The sequence below is a fragment of the Lampetra planeri genome, chromosome 42 (assembly GCF_965212315.1).
Source record: "Lampetra planeri chromosome 42, kcLamPlan1.2.h2, whole genome shotgun sequence".
Taxonomy (NCBI): domain Eukaryota; kingdom Metazoa; phylum Chordata; class Hyperoartia; order Petromyzontiformes; family Petromyzontidae; genus Lampetra; species Lampetra planeri.
The window spans coordinates 9,893,985-9,914,335 of NC_136148.1; the positions used below are offsets into that span (position 1 = coordinate 9,893,985).

General features: G+C 50.2%; 1 protein-coding gene across 4 annotated transcripts in view; it reads right to left on the reverse strand.

The window, feature by feature from the left end:
* Positions 1-20,351, reverse strand: part of LOC144732391 (anillin-like) — a 55,515-nt gene that overhangs the window by 28,023 nt on the left and 7,141 nt on the right. For 3 of the 4 annotated variants that reach the window (XM_078613903.1, XM_078613905.1, XM_078613904.1), the window contains 8 exons: positions 19,149-19,375; positions 17,860-17,967; positions 16,797-16,884; positions 15,616-15,728; positions 15,182-15,289; positions 14,703-14,805; positions 6,968-7,131; positions 4,554-4,639 (listed from right to left, as the gene is read on the reverse strand). In XM_078613903.1, the coding sequence (XP_078470029.1) occupies positions 4,554-4,639; positions 6,968-7,131; positions 14,703-14,805; positions 15,182-15,289; positions 15,616-15,728; positions 16,797-16,884; positions 17,860-17,967; positions 19,149-19,375 (997 nt within the window). The remainder of the gene's footprint in view (positions 1-4,553; positions 4,640-6,967; positions 7,132-14,702; positions 14,806-15,181; positions 15,290-15,615; positions 15,729-16,796; positions 16,885-17,859; positions 17,968-19,148; positions 19,376-20,351) is intronic. The other variant, XM_078613906.1, reaches the window with a different exon arrangement.

Consider the following 20,351-nt stretch of genomic DNA (forward strand, 5'->3'; position numbering starts at 1 on the left):
AATGTGGTTGGTAAAATATTGGTTAAAAATTCCCCGATATGACTGCTGCGCGCAGCAAGCTGGGGCTGTGCGTCTATCGTTGTTGGGATTGTTACAATAAGACGGGGGATGCAATTTGTGACCCCCAGCAAAGGGAAGCTGGGGTGCACGAATGGAGAAAACTGGCCACGTGTTCGCACGTTGGGCCGCCATTTTGCGCACACGCGGGGTATGGCGTCGATGCGCTTTGCGGAAAGGGCCGCCATTTTGAGTGCGCGCGAGATATTGCGCGAACGCGCTGGGCGAAGGGGGCCGCCATTTTGAGCGCGGGAAAAACCTCGGTGGGGCAAATATTCCATCTGTTATGCCTGCCATTGTTGATTGGGTGATGCACGAGTGGTGGTCACGTCGGCCTATGGCTGATGGCTGACCTGACAGCCCGGAGGCGAAACCTCCGTGGTATGTCTTTAACTAATGGGCCGTGTGCTCATATGGCTCGGGGAGTCATGGTTCAGTTGTGCGGTGGCAGACTGAACCTGGTGTGCCGGGGGCTCACGGGTTTTGGGTTAGGGCGTTATTGTCTCTATAAGAGAACATTACCCCGTGGGGGGGGTCGTTGATATCTGGCCTTGCCGAGGGATTGATCTTCCCTTGGCTATGAAGCGCATTTCAAAGATTGATGGAGCTCGTTTGACGGGGTTGCAGTGGGAGACGTGTCTTATATATTTGGACGATATCATTGTCTTCAGCCGCACATTTGAGGAACATTTAACACGGCTGGAGACAGTGTTCACGAGGATGCGCTCTGCGAATTTAAAATTTAAACCAAAGAAATGCCACCTACTGCAACGGTCCGTCCGTTATCTGGGGCACATTGTGAGTGCTGAGGGGGTGTCCACGGATCCGGAAAAGACGGCGTGCGTCCGGGATTGGCCGACTCCGGCCACCGTGGGGGATGTTCGGCGGGTTTTGGGATTTGCCTCGTATTACCGAAGATTTGTGCCGGGGTCTGTTGCTGCCGACTCTCCCCTGCCTGCGTCCACTGATCTTGCTCGAGCGCCTGTCGTACCTGTTCCAGACAGGTCGGCCGTGACACCGAGGGGGACGAGGGGCCCTGCTCGGAGGGCGCCTGCCAGGTCTGCGAGACCTTCGAGCCCTGTAGCCCTTCCGACCCCGCCGCAGGCACATTCAAAGGACACGGCCAAGACTGATTCTTCGGGAACACGGGACATTGGTGGACTTCCAACCGCAACAGGAGAATTACCCCCTGTCATTCATCGAGTTCCATCGCGTTCCCGTTCTGCGCGCGGGCCGCCGACCGTCCGGGACGGGCCGGCGACGCGCACACGCTCTAAATCACTTACGTTCGTTGATTGTATGTTGTGTTGTTGTTCTTGTTCTTACCCTTGTATTTATTGCATGCTTTCTGTACGTCCGTGATGTTCTTGTTGTTATTGTTCTGTTGTTATATTGCATGCTTTGTGTCCTTTAGCGCGGAAGGTCGGTTCACCGCATTACGCTTTGGTATTGTTCAGCCGAGGTCGGCTGGGTTTTTTTCTACGGGGGAGGGTGGTGTAATGCGGGCGTAAGCGACCTTCCGGATGTGACGTCACGGGGAGGCGGAGCCAGGTGACGTGGGTGAAAGGTTGGGGTCCTTAAGTGGGTAAACCGGAAAGAGAAGTCAGTCGGGTTGTGAATGGGAAAGGGTGAGGCCACGAGGGCGAACGAGAGGAGGGGGGCACCGCCGGCCAGCGGGAGCCGACCCCAGAGTACAGCCAGGAAGGCTGTGTGTTAGAGGCAGCGGTGTGGCTGCAGAGAGTCGCAGGAGCGACGAAGAGAGAGAGACAACACGAGGCTGTCAGAGCTGCGGAGTAACCAAGAGCGAGAAGAGCAGCAGCGATTACAGCCAGGGGGGCTGAGAGAGAGTAACAGCAGCAGAGCTGCTGTGGGGGCTACAAGAGCGACAGAGGCCAACAGAGGGGCTGCTGGTGGAGTCTGGAGAGACATCGGAGTCAGCACTGTGGGGACTGAGCAAAGAGGAGACAGCCGTGTGGGTAATACAGTACGGACCAAATAAAGGACACTGAGCCAGAGATCGTGGTCAAGTCTTTTATTACACATGTATAATCTGTACATTATACTAATGTAATAAATGACTCCGTCAGGCACTGCTGGTCTCCGCTTGTCTTTTAATCAGGTTCTCCTCCGCACCCCACTGGTCTCCTCCTCGGACCAGCGTCGTCTCGTGCACGCTCCCTCTCGCGTGCCACGCACGCTCCTCCGTTAGCTCCTCTACTCCCGCACTCCGCACACCGCTGGCCGACGGCGTGCCGAGGTCCTTCGGCCACGTGGCCGATGGCGCGGATCTCTCTCTCACCACCCAACGTGGCTCGGACTCTTAACTTCCCCAACTGCCCCGATCTCTTCCGGGCTCCCACTTATATACATTCCCCCCACGTGACCCTGACTCCTCCCCTTCCGGATCGTCATATCCGGCCTTCCCATACTACCCCGCTGGCTCCGCCCCCATTCACCTCGCCTCCGACTGGAGCCGAGGTGAACAGTGGCCCCTCCCACACGCCCCGCAGACCAGGCTCCGCCCCCCAATACCCCGGGCCGTGTGATTGGACCAGAGCCCAGCAACGCTCGCATTACACTAACATAGTACCTCTTTGGGTCTTTCGGTAAAGTCACGTAGATCGAAAAATAAGAAAAAATCACGACGTATCGATGGCAACACAAGCAATCGTCCTCAGGTGAAAAAAATATAGCAAGAGAGCTGCTGAAGCAGGGTGTTATATAGGCCTGAGATGGGTGCAGCCCAAGGGTAAGTAGGCGGGGTTAGAGAAGGAAGATCGAGACGTGACTTTACCGAAAGACCCAAAGAGTATGAATTCCTGCAGTCACGAAAGCTTTAAGTCAAGATTTCACATAGTAACATTAATAGATAGCATATGAATGATAAATAATCAATATTTACAAATGACTTCAAGCATGTATGGTGTGAATGAGAACTGATTCAAGTCTTCCCAAGTGTTAGCTCATGTTACACACGATTCACTTGGGTTGCAATAATTTTCCTGAAATGCAGTTGTTTGATTTGATAAACAAATGGAAGGTGGCTCCAAAATGTTTCTCCGAGCAAAAGAGTTAAGTTGGCTGCGTGGCTCAAACAGCAAATACTGCATTCTAGATTTGAAGTTTTCGTGACTGCAAGGATCCATACTCTTTGGTTCTTTCGGTTAAGTCACGTAGGTATAAAATATTAAATTAAATCACGACGTTTCGGGCGCAACACAAGCGTCCGTCATCAGGTGGGAACAACCACAGCAAGACACACTTGCTGAAGTAGGCAAAAGAGCTGCTAGTAACAAGGGATTATATAGATGAGGGAGGGGGAGGAGCCAGGGATAGAGAGGGTGGGGGGGACGTGGGTCAGAGGGGAGTGGAATGCTGCAAAATCGACAAGCACGGCAAATTTCCAAAAGACTGGAATGAGCAGGGCTGGGCATAAAAAACTGGAATTGCAGATATGAAAGCAAACTATAGAACAGCTAAGGTTTTACATGGTTAATAACAGCCTTCCAATGATTGCTCAATTTGTATCCATCTTCTCGATTGAAGTTTGTTCATGAAGCCATCCAGATATACAAATAGACATAACTTTAGCTGTTCTATAGTTTGCCTTCATATCCGCAATTCCAGTTTCTTATCACAGCCCTGCTCATTCCAGTCTTTTGGAAATTTGCCGTGCTTGTCGATCTTGCAGCATTCCACTCCCCTCTGACCCACGCCCCTCCACCCTCTCTATCTCTGGCTCCTCCCCCTCCCTCATCTATATAATCCCTTGTTACTAGCAGCTCTTTTGCCTACTTCAGCAAGCGTGTCTTGCTGTGGTTGTTCCCACCTGATGACGGACGCTTGTGTTGCGCCCGAAACGTCGTGATTTAATTTATTTAATATTTTATACCTACGTGACTTTACCGAAAGAACCAAAGAGTATAGCAAATACTGCGTCAGGACACATGGCACAACCGAGATCCTGGTTCAAAGCCAGGTCGCCACTCATCATGGAGCAGATTACTTGATGATACTGTGTTGGCAGTGGTGCATGAGTCTTATTTAACTGGGTTATCAAGTGAAGGGAATTTTGTAGGCTCCGCTCAGTCACCAATCAGCACGTTTAAAAAAATAACTAAAATAGTTTTTTCAATTAATTTTACTTTTGCAACTATGGGATTTGTTGTTGTTGTTTGATTAACATGTCTTAAATATTCTTTATAGGTGTCCTTTGTCACTTATCACACCAATGTTGCAAAAGTAATCAGACATCACGTTCATTGACCGTGTAAACTTTGGTTTGTAAAATACTCTAAACGCATGTTTCTAAATGTGGAGGGAAATACCGGAGGACCCGGAGAAAAATCCACACGATCACGGGGAGAACATGCAAACTCCAAATGTACAGGCATCAAGGTAGGGATTGAACCAACAAGCTCCTGCATACCAAGCAACGTAGTTAATTCGGGTGCGGTAAGAGCAGAGAAGTCGTGCATTTATGTGGGGCATCTTGCCTGTAGGGGAGTCCAGTGTCCTCGGCCGTGTGCTTCCCCTCTGCCATGCCGGCGCCACGCATCTCCTCCTGGTGCAGGGACACGCTCTGCCAACCGCAACGCTTACACCGTCAATCAATTCATCCACATAATCCATGTCACACCTATCGCACTAAAATTACCTTAAAGTGCTGCACAGAAAAATAATGGGGGGGAAAACATCTCGAAAATAATAGTATCCAACACAACTGTAAAGCAATTCGTTAATATAAGAGGATTAATTCTCTTAGAAAATGTAAAACGTTCAAAAAAAATCTAACCTAATAAATCAGTTTTAAAAACAGAAACAGCAATGTCTAAAAGCACTGTAACAATTAGATGAAAATAAATAAACACATAGCAGACAGTTGATAGTTGTGTAAAACAACTTGTAATAAAACGTAAAAGATAATACATTCTGTCAAGGTGCGAATGCTATAAACCACGATCTAATCTTATTTTAAAAACCGCAGGAGGATGCATTCCACGTGATGTACTAACCACTCCACTGTGCTGATACGTGCACAAGATCCATTACCAGAATTGTGTTTCAAAGACATGAATAATTCAATTCAATTCAATGCCCTCTATTCTATATCCGGAAAAGCCCAATCACAAATACATTTTCTAAAGGGTCCTGCATTCAGGTATTTGGCCAATTAGAGTGTTTTGTTTGTGAAAGCAGTACCTGGAGAAAACCCATACATACGGGGGGGGGGGGGGGGGGGGGAGATATAACACTTAATGGTGTGCACAGAAGAGTCATGAACCGTATCCTGGGCGTAAACGGGGCAATGCCTATATCACTTATTGCTGTCTTTAGAACTGCCTTTTGTGTTTAGTTTGTTGTCCTTCCCCCATACTTCCAATTAGCAGTTGGCTATGTACGGTGCAAAATAAGTTCAACATACATACACCATCACTGCTCCTGTTGTCTCAGTTATTGCTGGCACTCTGACATTTCTGACATTCCTATTGTAGTGGTGATACGCGCTGGGTGTATATGTCGTGTGCCAGCGCGTATGTACGGGTGTGTGTGTGGTGACGCGCGCTGACGGGGAGGAGCAGGCGTCAGTGCGCGGGTGGGGGTAGTGCTGCTGATTGGCTGTGTGCCGGTGACGCGCCCAGAGGGAGTGATCGGGTAGCAGCGCGGTGTGATTGGTCGGGGAGTGGAAACACGCGCTGAGCGGAACCGGATCGTAGGGATAGCGCGTGGGGATTGGGTAACTGAGGAGCGGTGCCGACGTTGAGGTCCGCATCCGCTCCGTCTCCCGGGAAGAAGGGGTATATAAGGTGATGCACAGAGGAGCAGGGGCAGAAGTGGAACCATCTAAGAATGAAGACGAAGGTGCAGAGATAGAGCCCGGAGAGGAGAGTAATGGAGAGTAATGGAGAGTAATGGAGAGTAATGGAGAGTAGAGGAGAGTAAGGTATAAGTGTGTAGCCAGCGAGAGAGAACGGTCTACACGAGCTGAGTAATGTATAGTGTGTAGCCAGCGAGAGAGAACGGTCTACACGAGCTGAGTAATGTATAGTGTGTAGCCAGCGAGAGAGAACGGTCTACACGAGCTGAGTAATGTATAGTGTGTAGCCAGCGAGAGAGAACGGTCTACACGAGCCGAGTATGCATACGGTGTAGCCAGCGAGAGAGAACGGTCTACACGAGCTGAGTAATGTATAGTGTGTAGCCAGCGAGAGAGAACGGTCTACACGAGCCGAGTATGCATACGGTGTAGCCAGAGAGAGAGGAAGGTCTACACGAGCCGAGTATGCATACGGTGTAGCCAGAGAGAGAGATGCAAAGTCTACACGAGGCGAGTGGAGAGTGTAGCAGAGGCGCAGAGTCTACACGAGGCGAGAGAGGAGTGTAGCCGAGGCGCGGAGTCTACACGAGGCACAGAGAGCCAGCAGCACAGAATCCAGAGTCAAGAGAAGCGCATTGTGAAGAAGAGAGGCCACGCGTTGTATTGTTACAAGTCAAGATTTAATAAAAGAAGTGTGTTCCCGTCAAGGAGTTTCCTGCCGTCATTTTCCAATACTTCACTATCAATGCTGCCGGAGCTAATATTACTGCTGCTATACGATTGGTATCATTATTAAAGCTGCTGCTGCAAACATGTCTGCTGCTAACTTTTTACTGACTGCTGTTGCCACTAACAGTGTTGCTATCACTAACACTACTGCGGATGCCACTTTCTGAGTTGCTTTAATCACTACCTCAGCTGCATTGGTCATTGGAACTGCTCCATCATATTAGAGCTGCTACTACTACTGCCATTGCCATTATCAACAACTACTCATTCTGTCAATCGCACACAGCTCCTAATTCTACTGTCAAGTGGCTTGGATGGCCGCACGTCACGAGTGTGGGTGAGTGGGCCCAGCGGCCTCCTCACCGGGGGCGGTGACGTGGGCAGCGCGGGCGACATCACCGCGTCGTCCGCGCTGCTTGACCCCTGGCCGTCTTGCACCAATGCTCCCTGAGGCAGTCGATCGATTGCCGGCAAGCAGCTCGTCTCCTCCACACCATCACTGCCGCCACCCTCCACTTCCTCCTTGCCTGGCCGGACAAACGACGACTGAGAAACGAGCTGCAAATGGGGCGGTCCCCACCAGACGGCTAAAGGAAAGTTCTCTCACTCCACATAGCTTGTCATTGCGGCGAATTAACCGTGCTTGTGAAAAATTTGTAAAATATCTTCTTGAACACTGGATTCATTGTTAGCTGCTCGTAACTCATTGCAGGTCAGTAATTGAGTGCCCACATTACAGAAAACATGTTAACGAGTAAACACAAATAAGACAATTATATTTTTTATAGAATTCTCCAACCTCATCCCAATGCCAAGTTGGTAGATAATACAAGTACATTTGTAATAACAGCCACAGAGGGTTCACGTGGGGATTGGCTTGCCGGTCCTGCTTGTAGCCAATAAGGGTTGAGATAGGGACCATGGCCCATGCGTCATCATGACAGGCCATCAGGGGGATGGGCTTAGCCATTCGGGGCCCCAGCTAATGGGGAGCCGGATGAGGGGCGTGGTCGCGGGATTGACAGGGAACCATCGAGAATGGTCGGAGCTGTCCATGGATGATTGGCTGGGGGAACCACGTGACGAAGGTGTTAAGAGCAAGGGGAGGAGAACGATCGTGAGCAGACTGGAGCAGGAGGAGAGCAGGGTCACGCGCGGACGGGGCCGGGGGTTGCCACGTGCGCGGCGGGGACTTAGTGGGTGGTCTGTCCTCTCTCCGTTGTCTGCCAGCAACGGAGAGTGAGTGAGCAAGGTGTATCGTGAAGTGAAAATAAAAAGGACCGATTCCGAAGCCGTCTCCTGAAGGATTATTACATTGGTGTCAGAAGTGATTCTGTGACTGTTTGGACGATCGTCAAGATGTCTAAACACCTCAGAAAAAATAACCTGCCCGTGCCTCTGTCGGAGGAAGAGACGGAGACGGACGAAGATGAGCTGTTGGGAGCTACAGCCCTGGTGCCGCCGGCCGACGATGCTCGCCTCGACGCCTCTCAGCGCCGACTGGGAGAAGATGCGGCTACTGCGGGATCGAGAGACGAATGGCGGCTGATGGCGGAGCAGATTGAGTCGCTGCGCGCAATTCTGCTCAGTTTGGTGACCGCGGTGGCGTCCTCACCAGCCGTTGGTCGCCAGATCGCCGATCAACTGGACGCCGCGGGAAAGGGTCCTACTAAGGAATCGGGCCCCGCCATTGCTCCTGCCACGCGGGAGGACACCGTCGTCTTGGGTGGGGCGGTTGCGTCGGAGTCGTCAGCCGCCATTTTAGGCGCGCCTGCTACCACGCGGCCGCCGGACGCCATTTTGCCTGCACCGAGCGGAGAGCGGGAACGGCGGCCGGAGACACCCGCGGCGCGCGCCTGCCACCGTGGACATCGCCTTCCACACATAAAAGAATTCACCGCTGGAGGTGATTGGAGTGCTTTTACGTGGCGCTTCGAGTCGGCTTTTAGATCTGTCAACTGGACGGAGGAAGAAGCGCTGGCAGCGCTACCTACGCTGCTCGATGATGTGTCTCTGGGGGTCTTCCGCGCCATCCCGGCGTCCAAGAAGAAGACACTGCGGGATGCGTTCACAGAGATGGCAGAATTTTACGACCCGCCGACATCGGCCACCAGGAAATTCATGTCGCGTCGCCGGGCACCGGAGGAATCGCCGTTGGCCTATCGGGGGGCGTTGATGGCGATGGCCATGGCCGCCTACCCCGACGCAACGGCCGAGCATTTGGATCCACTCATCCTTTCCCGCATGCTGGAGTTGTCTCAGGAGCTCAACATCTCGCTACCAGTGTGCGGCCACGAACCGCTTTCATCGCGGTGGGTGGCGCGCTGCCTGGACGCTAAGTTTAATATCAAGCGATGGGACCAGATGGCGGCGTGGACGGGGAAACCCGAGATTGACGGGCCGCCGCTGGGGTGGTCTCCGCGACTGGTGGTCCACTGCTCCGACGACATGTTGGCAGCGGCTGTTCCGCATAGAATTCCAGGCCGCCGGCTGCGCGACCAGCGGGGCGACTACACGGGCCGACCGCGTGCGAGGGCCGGGTCGTCCGACCGCCGGCCGACGTCGGCCGCGTGTTTCAAGTGTGGTAGACGGGGCCACTTCGCCCGTGATTGCCGCTGCCGACCTCTGCTATCGCCTCCTCTGCCAAGGGGACCTCCATCTCCTCTACCTGCCGCGGAGCTGCAACAACCTCGGGCGAGTCGGCACAATACGGACACCCGGCAGGTCGTGTCACATCATTCATCCACTTGCACTCATTCGTACACTCCTAGAGCCAATTTTACTTCTGCTCCATTGACACGCTCTGCGACAGTGGAAGAAATTGGCTCGCAGGATTGTGGCTGCGGCGTCGGGCTCGTCGACGGTACGTGGTACCATCGACGGCGTTGACGTCCGTATCTTGGTGGACACTGGCGCGTCGGCTACCATCATTTCGGATGTGATTTTCCATTTGTTGTCCATTCCTGCGTCGAGAATACGCAAGGTTAATGATGCGTGTGTTGCCGCCAATGGTGGGAGTATGGGTATCTGCGGACAGGTGGATGTGAGCATAGCTATTGGAAATATCAACGCCGCAGGACCTGTATTGATTTCTCGCTCGCTAGCTGTTCCATGCTTGTTGGGGACAGATTTCCTGCGCCGGATGCCGTTGCGAATACGGGTCGACCAGGACTGTTTGGAAATGCCGGGGGGGTCGTAGGATGGCGTTCCTGCCTTCCCTGCTGGCCAAGGCGCCTACAGGTAACGCAGTTACTGCTGTAGTTGCGGCTACCGTGGAAGTTCCATCGGGAGCGCAAATGCTCATTCCACTACGTTACCGAAAACCGCTTCAAATGGGAAGGGGTGCGAAAGGCGTGCTGTTATCCCCATCGAATTCCGTATCGAAATCTTTTTCTTTGGCGGCGGCACAAACGATTGTGCGCCCGGGTCAGGCACCTTTCATGCAAGTCTTGAATGGGGGACCTGATCGCGTTGTTGTTCCGGAGGGGTCGGTGCTGGCTCACGCCACTACCGATTTCGCCTCTTGTGAGAAACCGCCGCGCGTGCGGATGCCTGCTCATGGATCTTCGCATGATCGTTCACAAGAATGCTGGATCGCGGATTTATGCGGAAAGAATTCGTCCTTGTCTAATGAACAGAGGAACGCCTTGCGTTCGCTGTTGCTGCAGTACGCTGATGTGTTCAGCAGGAATGATTTGGACCTCGGACGCACATCGCTTTTGTCGCACCATATTGAAACCGGTGCATCGCCACCTGTCTGTAGGCACCCTCACCGCATGAGCCCCGCGGAAAGGAAACACGTGCGTGGGGCGGTAGATGAATTACTGGCGGCGGATATTATCTCGCCATCCAATAGCCCTTGGGGCGCGCCCGTCGTCTTGGTTAAGAAGAAAGATGGTAGTACGAGGTTTTGCGTTGACTTCCGCCGGTTGAATAAAATCTCGGTGGCGGACGCATACCCCTTACCGAGGATGGATGACTCATTGGATGCGTTATCGGGTGCTAAATTCTTTTCCACCCTTGACCTGTCCTCGGGCTTTTGGCAGCTTCCCCTCGATGACGAGTCAAAACCCAAAACGGCATTCCGCACACCGCAAGGCCTCTTTGAATTTAATCGGCTGCCGATGGGCCTGAACGCGGCCCCGGCCACGTTTCAGCGGCTAATGGAACTGGTGTTGGCGGGACTGCAGTGGGAAACGTGCCTCATATATCTGGACGATATAATTGTCTTTAGCCGCACGTTCAAGGAACATCTCCAAAGACTTGAGACAGTTTTTCAAAGAATGCGTGCGGCTGACCTTAAGTTTAAACCGAGGAAGTGCCACCTCTTGCAACACTCCGTCCGTTACCTGGGTCATATTGTCAGCTCGGACGGTGTATCTACTGACCCTCTGAAAACGAAGTGTATACGTGAGTGGCCCACACCCACTTCAGTGGGTGATGTTCGGCGGTTTATTGGATTCGCTTCCTATTATCGCCGCTTCGTTAAAAACTTTGCGACGTTGGCAAAACCATTACACGTTCTGACTGGCAAAAATCAAAGGTTTAAATGGGGGGCGGAGGAAGAAAATTCCTTTAAGGCACTTCGGGAACACCTCGCCACGGCACCTACGTTAGATTACCCTGATTTTTCACAGCCGTTCATCCTTGATACGGATGCTAGTGATATCGGCATAGGGGCCGTTTTGTCGCAGCGCAAAGACGGGGTTGAGAGGGTGGTGGCGTATGGCAGCAGGGTTCTGTCCCCTGCGGAAACGCGATATTGCGTGACAAGGCGGGAACTTTTGGCAATTGTTCATTTTGTTCGATTGTACCGACCGTACCTGTATGGACGGAAATTCTTAGTCCGCACTGATCATGCGGCTTTGCAATATTCCCTCAAATTAGATCAGCCGTCAGGCCAATTGGCCCGGTGGTTGGAATCGTTACAGGAATTCTCCTTCGATATAACGTACCGAAAGGGAGCCCGTCATGCGAATGCTGATGCGCTCTCAAGGCTGCCGCCCGCTCCTCCTTGCACTTGCCTGACGGGCACGCACCGCTGCGCCGTACCGCCCACGTCGCCCTGCCCGGTTATGGGGGCGATAGCGAATGAGGATGACGCAGGGGCGAAAGAGAAAGACCAGCAGGTGTCGGTGGACACCGATGACACCTTACGGTTGCCGCACGCGGTCTGGTTGCGCGAGCAGGAGGCCGACGCCTCGCTGTCTCCACTACGTAAATTGGTTGGGAAACAGAAATCGCGATTGGGAGGCTGGAAGTGGCAGATGTTTCGGGGTAAGTCGGGATTGCTAATGTGCACCGACGGGGTGTCTGACCGACCACGCTTGGTGGTGCCTACTTCGCTTCGCTACGACCTGCTCCGTGCTCTGCACGCTGACAAATTGATGCACCTCGGTGTCCAAAAGACTGTGGCCGCGATGCAAAAAGATTTTTTCTGGGCCGGTATGACGGCGGACATCAATGATTTTGTCCGCTCGTGCCATGACTGTGCGAAAAGGAAACCGCCTCGGAACCACTATGTATCACCGTTGCGTTCCATTGAAGTGTCCCGTATTAACGAATTAGTGGCTCTCGACATTCTGGGGCCGTTTCCCCCGTCGGCTAGGGGCAATAAGTACCTTCTGGTCGGGGTGGAATATTTTTCTCGATGGCCGATGGCCTGGCCTCTGCCCGACCAAACGGCGGCGTCCATCACCGACGCTTTCTTGAACGGGTATGTCATGGACAAGGGGGCACCTGAAAGGCTGCTCACAGATCAAGGCCGGAATTTCTCCTCTAAATTGCTTAGGGAAGTTTGTGACGCGCTGGGTACAAAGAAAGTTCGCACTTCCCCATACCATCCACAAACAGATGGTATGGTGGAACGATTCAACCGTACCCTTTCCGCTATGCTTTGTCACACGGTCAGTGAAAAGCAAACCGATTGGGACTTGCACATACCAGGCGTCTTGGCGGCATACCGCATGGTTCCGCACACGTCCACGGGATACTCACCGTTTTTTTTGATGTATGGCCGTGAAAATGTTCCACCCATCGATGTGCAACTGGGTACGCCGGCTAAACAACCGTCCCGCTCCCTGCCTGACCACGTGCGTGACTCGCTTGAACGAGTAACGGCGGCGCGAGAGGCCGCCCGGTGTGCGACGGGCCGTGCTCAGGCAAGGAACGAACGGTACGCGCGTCGATCGCACACTCGCATGCCTTGGTCGGTGGGAGACCTGGCGTGGCTCCACTGCCCCCAAGTACCGGCGGGCACGTCCCCTAAACTGCACAGGCCATGGCGGGGGCCTGTGACGCTTGTAGATATTCGGAACTCGCAAAGTATCCGTGTTCAATACGGCAAACGTCGGTGGTACGTTCATTCCTCGCGACTTAAACCCTATGTTGATGCGCGCGTCGGTCCTTCATCCCCAATAGCTGACCTGCCGGGTTCTGCTGGGCCGACTACGCCGCGTGATACGCCCGTTGATCCCAGGGGGGATTGTGTTGTGCCTCCTGCAGATGAACAGGTTCTGAGGGCTGAGGAAGCCCCCGCTGTCCCCCCTCCAACGGGGCCCGCCCTGGACGCGACCGAGCACCAACAACCGACTTCTTCTTTGAGCCTGCCACCTCCTGTCCATCCGGAGGCAAAGCGACCTTGCGCTGGGAGCGGAGAGGGTCCCGCGTCGCGTACGCGGTCGAGATCTCTTCCGTTTCGTTAACGTCTGATCGTTTTGCTAATTCCCTGTCGTTACCGCGCTGCAGGGGCGCCCTAATGTATGTTGTGATTTTTTTTTATTATTATGGGTGACTGTTGAATGTGTTTAGGCGCGGAAACGCTGGTTCACCCTCAAATTGTTAAATGCACCTTGGTGCCCTAATAAGATTTTGCGGAATTGGTTCTTCACCCCTTTTCCAGCCGAGACGGCTAAATTTTTTTCACCGGGGGGGGGGTGATGTAATAACAGCCACAGAGGGTTCACGTGGGGATTGGCTTGCCGGTCCTGCTTGTAGCCAATAAGGGTTGAGATAGGGACCATGGCCCATGCGTCATCATGACAGGCCATCAGGGGGATGGGCTTAGCCATTCGGGGCCCCAGCTAATGGGGAGCCGGATGAGGGGCGTGGTCCCGGGATTGACAGGGAACCATTGAGAATGGTCGGAGCTGTCCATGGATGATTGGCTGGGGGAACCACGTGACGAAGGTGTTAAGAGCGAGGGGAGGAGAATGATCGTGAGCAGACTGGAGCAGGAGGAGAGCAAGGTCACGCGCGGACGGGGCCGGGGGTTGCCACGTGCGCGGCGGGGACTTAGTGGGTGGTCTGTCCTCTCTCCGTTGTCTGCCAGCAACGGAGTGTGAGTGAGCAAGGTGTATCGTGAAGTGAAAATAAAAAGGACCGATTCCGAAGCCGTCTCCTGAAGGATTATTACACATTTATACAGCCTTATCTACATATGCTTTGCTATACTTGCGCTTTTGTTTTTATCTGGGACACAACTCCCTATCAATCACCATGAATAATTAGCAGTTCTGTATTTAACAAGTATTCGGCGATGCTCATCTACATCGCCAGTCTAGGGGCAATGGGGTAAATTCCACATGTTTGGCAGAGACAAGTCTTTCTTTAAAACAAAGCACTCAATATCAGAACAATGAGCCAGCATTGGCAAATCTGGCAGCCACTCATCATTAAAACAGGAAGTCCACTAAGTTCAGTGGCCTCGGGTAAGTCATCAGTGACTACACAAATAGCATTTAAAATACATTTGGAATTTAATTTACCTAATCCAAGCTCTGAAAAGTGAAAATTAACATACACACTGCATGACAGACATGTGGCAAACCACTCTTTGCTAAGCTTGAACAATGAGTGGTCTACTGATAAGAAACCAGAAGTAGTCTTAACATATCATTTTCTAGGATATTCCTTTGCATTTTGAGGTTGTGCTGTGAGAATTCTCGGACATGTATTCCTTCATCAATTTGACTCTGCCTTGAAAATATTTATTTTTAGGCAGATCACTTGCAACCAGACCTCCGTAACACTCAACACTCCCCTGGCTGCCGCCATGCATTAAGGGACACCGATGTTCTCATTTGCATGCTGTACTTACCACCATCAGACCTCTCCACGGGGTTTACTTCTTGGTCATCATCTTGACCCGTGACCTTCAGTGGTGGCGAAGCAATATGCAGGAAGATTGGAGCACCGTCATCCTGAAGATGCATGCACAATGCCATTAAGAAATGTTTTTATAGCTATACGTGTGTTGGGTAAAACCCAGAAAAATGTTGTTTGGTAAAGTTGAAAGAAAAGGTAACAGAGGTAGACAGAGAATAAGAGAGACAGATAGTACTGAAACTATTACTAGGACAGTAAAATAATGCTCTCAGAAACCCATGCAGAACAAAGGGAGAACATACAAACGCCACACAGAAAGGCACCCGAGTCAGAAATCGAGGTCAGAAGCCCTACTTGATGTGAGGCACAAATGTCAGAACATCTGTCACCCCATCATAGAGTAGCTTCATTATCGAGGTTACGATTACTCGGAAACGTGTAAAAGAATGAGGCAAGTCTGTCCCCGCGCACCTCTGCCGAGCGCCATTCATCATCTGTGCCAGCGAGCTCTGTGATCGCTGCCCCCACGCTGCATTCCTGGATATGCTGGCGGAGGGCGGCCGGGTCCTTTTCTCTCAGCTGCAGGGGATCACAGACGCAGGAAAATTGTGCCGTTTTTTCGACGTAATGCTCAGAATTCAGGATGAACTGGTTTGGCACTCAAGTCTTTGGCATTTCTAGGGAACCCTAAAAATATCAAAAATGCCTCAGGCTCCAAAGCATCTCATATATGATAGGAAGCCCTGTGGCAGAGTTCTTGACTCAAATCCCACTTAGGGGTCAACTTGGCTCATTATTCCCTTGGGTCTAATAAAATGGCCATCACCATGTGGGAAGTGAAGAGTGGTTGTATTTAAGCTGTTGCCGACTCCTTCTTACAGGATGAGTCGTCTTTCTCATCATACCTCACTCAGCTTCGCCAGGGCGGCCTGGGTCCGCAGTTGTCTCTCGGACAACCCTGTTGCTGGGGCATAGTCTCCGGGAAGGACAGCCGGCAAATTGTTTTCACAGCGATCATCTGTGAATGAGGGCATTGCTGTTTGTGACAACCCCAAACCAGTTGACAATTTCTTGAAGACAAAATAACCTCAAGATATCTGCACTGCCATTGCTTGTCGAACTCCTTTCCATGATCCCAGCTCAGACATCTCTCTTGCTCCAGGCTCCAATGGTCAAGCCGGTCTTGGGTATCAGAGCTTTTTTATTACCAAGCACCCCCCGATTGGAACCGATTAGATTCTAATACATTGCTACATGCTTAAAAATTGATCCATTCTGCCATATAACTTATTTCTGTGCACATAATCCGACATTTTATGCTATTTTATAATGTTTAACCACCTATTATATTTGTCACTGTAAAATTATATTTCAATCTCTAAAATTATATATCACGCTATTGTGCAATATCAATGGATAATTAATGTCGCTGTCAAATTGAAAGGACCTCCTTGAACATTAAATGTGAATCTCAAGGGTTTATCCAGGTTGAATAAAACTGTTTTTTTTTGCTACTCTGAACCTATCGGAATGTGAAACAAGTGCATGTTGGAGTAGGCTTTGATCTGGTTTAGGTTTACGACTGGCGAGACAAACCCAGGGTGTTAGGCTCCGGATTAAATTTAACATTTGGTTTTAGTTGGGTTCAAGTTAAGGGCCGCTGGTTAGTCCTTACGCCAATCTGTATGGTTAGGCTACGGCTAAAATTATGGTTTATGCTGAGAGTTATAGTTATGCTATGCAATGATTTGTCATCTCATTGTTAAGGTCTGACTTGAATCATCCATAAGCCCAGAGCAGGTGAAGGAAATAGCCTAGTGTTAGACTTTAGCGTCAGGGATAAGCTATAGTGTGCGTGTTAGACTCTATAATCTCTATTAGTCTGTAATGGGCTCATAGATAATGGTTAGGCTCTAATCTCTATTAGTTTCAGGGTTCGACTCTGTACTCAACCAGGAATTAAATTACGATATAGAACCCTAACACACCGCCAGCTACAGTAGTTGCTGCAAAATATCTGGTGATTGGCTGTGGTTTAGCTTGTGCTGGGTAAACCACGGCAAGAGCCAGGGTGGATGGCACAGACCTGCAGAAGCGGCTAGTGGCGGGGTCTCGGTGGTCATCGCTTCCGGGAAGACGACCTTAGTGGAGTGCGCCACAAGCAGAACATCCACCTACGTCAACACACGACCTGCCACGTTACACCCTGCAACTGACATCGTCAGTCACCGTTAAAAACTGTTTCTAATTTACAAGGTAAAGCCCAATGAGCTACTGTAAAGAGCTTTTTTTCAGGGGTGACCTGGCCACAAATGATAGCTCAACGAAGTGGCTGATCATATGGAAATTTATAGCAGCCAAATACTCTTTAACGCATCCGGAGGACCCGGATAAATATCCACACGATCACAACATGCAATCTCTAAATATACAGGCATCAGGGTCGGGAGCGAACCCACGATCTCCTGTATACCAGACAAGGGAGATAAAATCTCTTCACCGCAGCGCCCCTCTTGTGCCACCCACCGACTGCTGACGAGAATTGGATTTTTCCCGTGATCTATGTCCTGCAACTATTTTATCGGGCTTTCAAGATGCAGTTGCATTTAGATGCTCGCTACTTAAAATTGTATTGTAAATCTGGTGAGAGTCAGAGTAAAAAAATTATACATGAACACTTTTTATATAGTAAACAAAACATTACATACATTGTTTTTTATTTGAGCAATAAGGAATTCACTTGCATGCAAAATTATTTTGATAAAGTACATACAACTGTTTGCTACAATTTACATTTCACAGATATACATGAGAAGAAATTTGCAAAAAAGTAAATTTTCACAAATGACATCCATTTTAACGGAAAAGGTTTTAGCAGTATTAAAATTAACTAAGAAAAGGTTGTTTTCCCCAGGAATACTGCCCAAAATTTGAAATCTAAAATTCAATTGTACAGAAATTACACTTGTAAAGACATAAAATGCATATAATTAGTTATAATAATTAGGACAGTTCAACAGGGCGAGTCAAAATCATTCGCGAGCAAGCTGCCAGCCAGGAAGCTTCCAACACAATGACTCTCATTGGATTTCCACATGCGTCCATGCACAGCACACAAAAAGCCTTCACAACACCTCACAAACACCCACATGAGCAGTCGCAGCAGCAGAGCTCCTGAACATGGTGGCCGGCACAGGCTGGGGCACTGAAGGCAGTGGTGGTGGTGGTAAAGACGTTGATGACAGCGATAGCGGTGTCTGAAGATGCCGGAATCAAGAGGGAGGGAGCAGACGCGTATCAAATCGCTCAAGCAAAGAGCTCCAAATCCGGTGGCCAGACAGGGAGGAAAGGACATCCACAAGCCACGTAGGCGATGAGGGTGGTAGAAGTGGCATGTCATTGGACAGTATTAGGATGCCACAGTGGTGAGATGTTAACTACCTCGCCTGGTATACATGAGGTTGTGGGTTCAATCTCGAATTTACCATCTGTATATTTGGAGTTTGCATGTTCAATTCAGCATCACAATTGGATACAATATTCAATATTTTTACGTGTTTGTAGTCTTTTATTTGTATTGTCCATCTCAGTCTTCATTCTTGTTCATTTTATTAGTCTAGAGCAGGGGTGGGGAACGTCCGGCCCGCGGGCCGTATAAGGCCCGCGAAATCATTTAGTCTGGCCCTGCCAAGGCAACCGCAGGCGGGACTCGAAATTAAATCAATCTAGGAGCAAACCTGGAAAAGCAGTTGCGAGTAGCAACATCATCAATACCAGCTAACATCACACGCCTCACCAAAGAGAAGCAGTTCCAGCCATCACATTAGGGGTGAGTTAATTAAATGTTTGACCAAATATAACAGGCAAATTTTTAAGTTGATAATTTTCTATGGCCCGCGAATGATGTTATAAATATCCAAATGGCCCTTGGCAGAAAAACGGTTCCCCACCCCTGGTCTAGAGGCACATTTGGATACACTTTGTACAATCATACATATATATTTATTATGCCCAATTTGATGCATGACCATAAGCATGAGTCAATTCTAATTGAAGAATATCCTGGAAAAGCCTGGCAATCAACAAAAGCTAATTGTTAAAAAAATGTGGGTTTTGTTCAGGAAAGGTGGATTCCATGGATGGAATAAGTACATTTTAAGTGTAGTATGTGGCTGTCTGTGAAAAGATGATGAACTAAAAGTTGTATACGACCATCTCGTATTTAAATATAACTAGTGTAGGTTGTTTGAAATACATATATTTGTAGATCATGCTTTTTTATAGAAAATCTCTCATTTGAAGAATCCATGAAACTTCTACTAAGTGACATCATGACAGTCCTATTCTCTTGGATACACGGCCATGGTACACATTACAAGAGCTGTTAGTTTTTTTTCCGGTTTCACCTCCCAGGAAAGCAGAACCTTTCATCCCACACCTCTTGGTGGGCGGTGGTGCCGACTGCCCTGTGTGGTTGTGTAGGTGGTGGCAGCAGCGGCCCTCCGGTTGTAGGCGGGGAGGCCGAATGGCCCTCCCACGACGAGATGCGCTGGGCGAGGGCGGCGGGACCCACGCGGCGCACGGGCGATGGGCGCACGTCAAGACGAGCGCGCGGGCCCCGTGTGGGGGTCACGGGGCCGGGCCAGTTCTCCGACGACTCTTCATCTGCACAGGGGAGAAAGCATTGAACACTAAATGTGAAGAGCGGAACAAAAAATCTGACAAGGTAAACGGGTTATGTGTCATAATGGGGGTAGGCGCTAGGGTTAGTGTCTACTTTGCTAGTGTGGTTCGGGTTAGGTATAGTTTCTAGTGTGGTTGTGCTTAGAGTTAATTATTGTGTTAATGTCTGTCTAACTCGTGCGGTTATGGCTAGGTATAGTGTCTGTTGTGGTTCAGGTTAATGTTAGACCTATGGTATGGTTGGCTCGCGTGCTTAGGCTGTTAGTAGGACTATAGTCCGGTGGATTTCTCATTCAATATGAGAATTTTCCTCAGTCTCAAATACAACCTCAGTGGCAATGAGATTGTAGTACTCATCTCAATTCGTAGGTTGCTTGAAGACAATTATTATGCCAGGGCAGTGAACGATATTGTAATCAATCATAGTCCCAACAAATAAAGAATGCGGAATTTCCATAATTGGTTTAGAGCCTCAAACCAGTGTCATCAATTACTCGTTTAAGTAGGTAGACGACTAGATTTCCTTACGTGAGGGTTAGAGTTATGGGTTAGTGCAGGGTGGGGAATGTCCGGCCTGCGGGGTGTATAAAGACCGCAAAATCATTTGGTCTGGCCCTGCCAAGGCAACTGCAGGCAGGACTCGAAATTCAATAAATCTCGGAGCAAACCTGGAAAAGCAGTGGCGAGTCGCAACATCTTCAATGCCAGCTAACATCACATGCCTCACCAAAGAGAAGCAGTTCCAGTCATCAAATTAGGGGTGAGTTAATTAAATGTTTGACCAAATATAACAGGCTAATTTTTAAGTTGATAATTTTGTATGGCCCGCAAATGTTATAAATATACAAATGGTCCTTGGCAGAAAAAAGGTTCCCCACCCCTGGGTTAGAGTAACGTTATATCATGCTCAGCATTCAGCACTTTCTACATTCAAGGAAAAAACCCGTTAAGATTACGT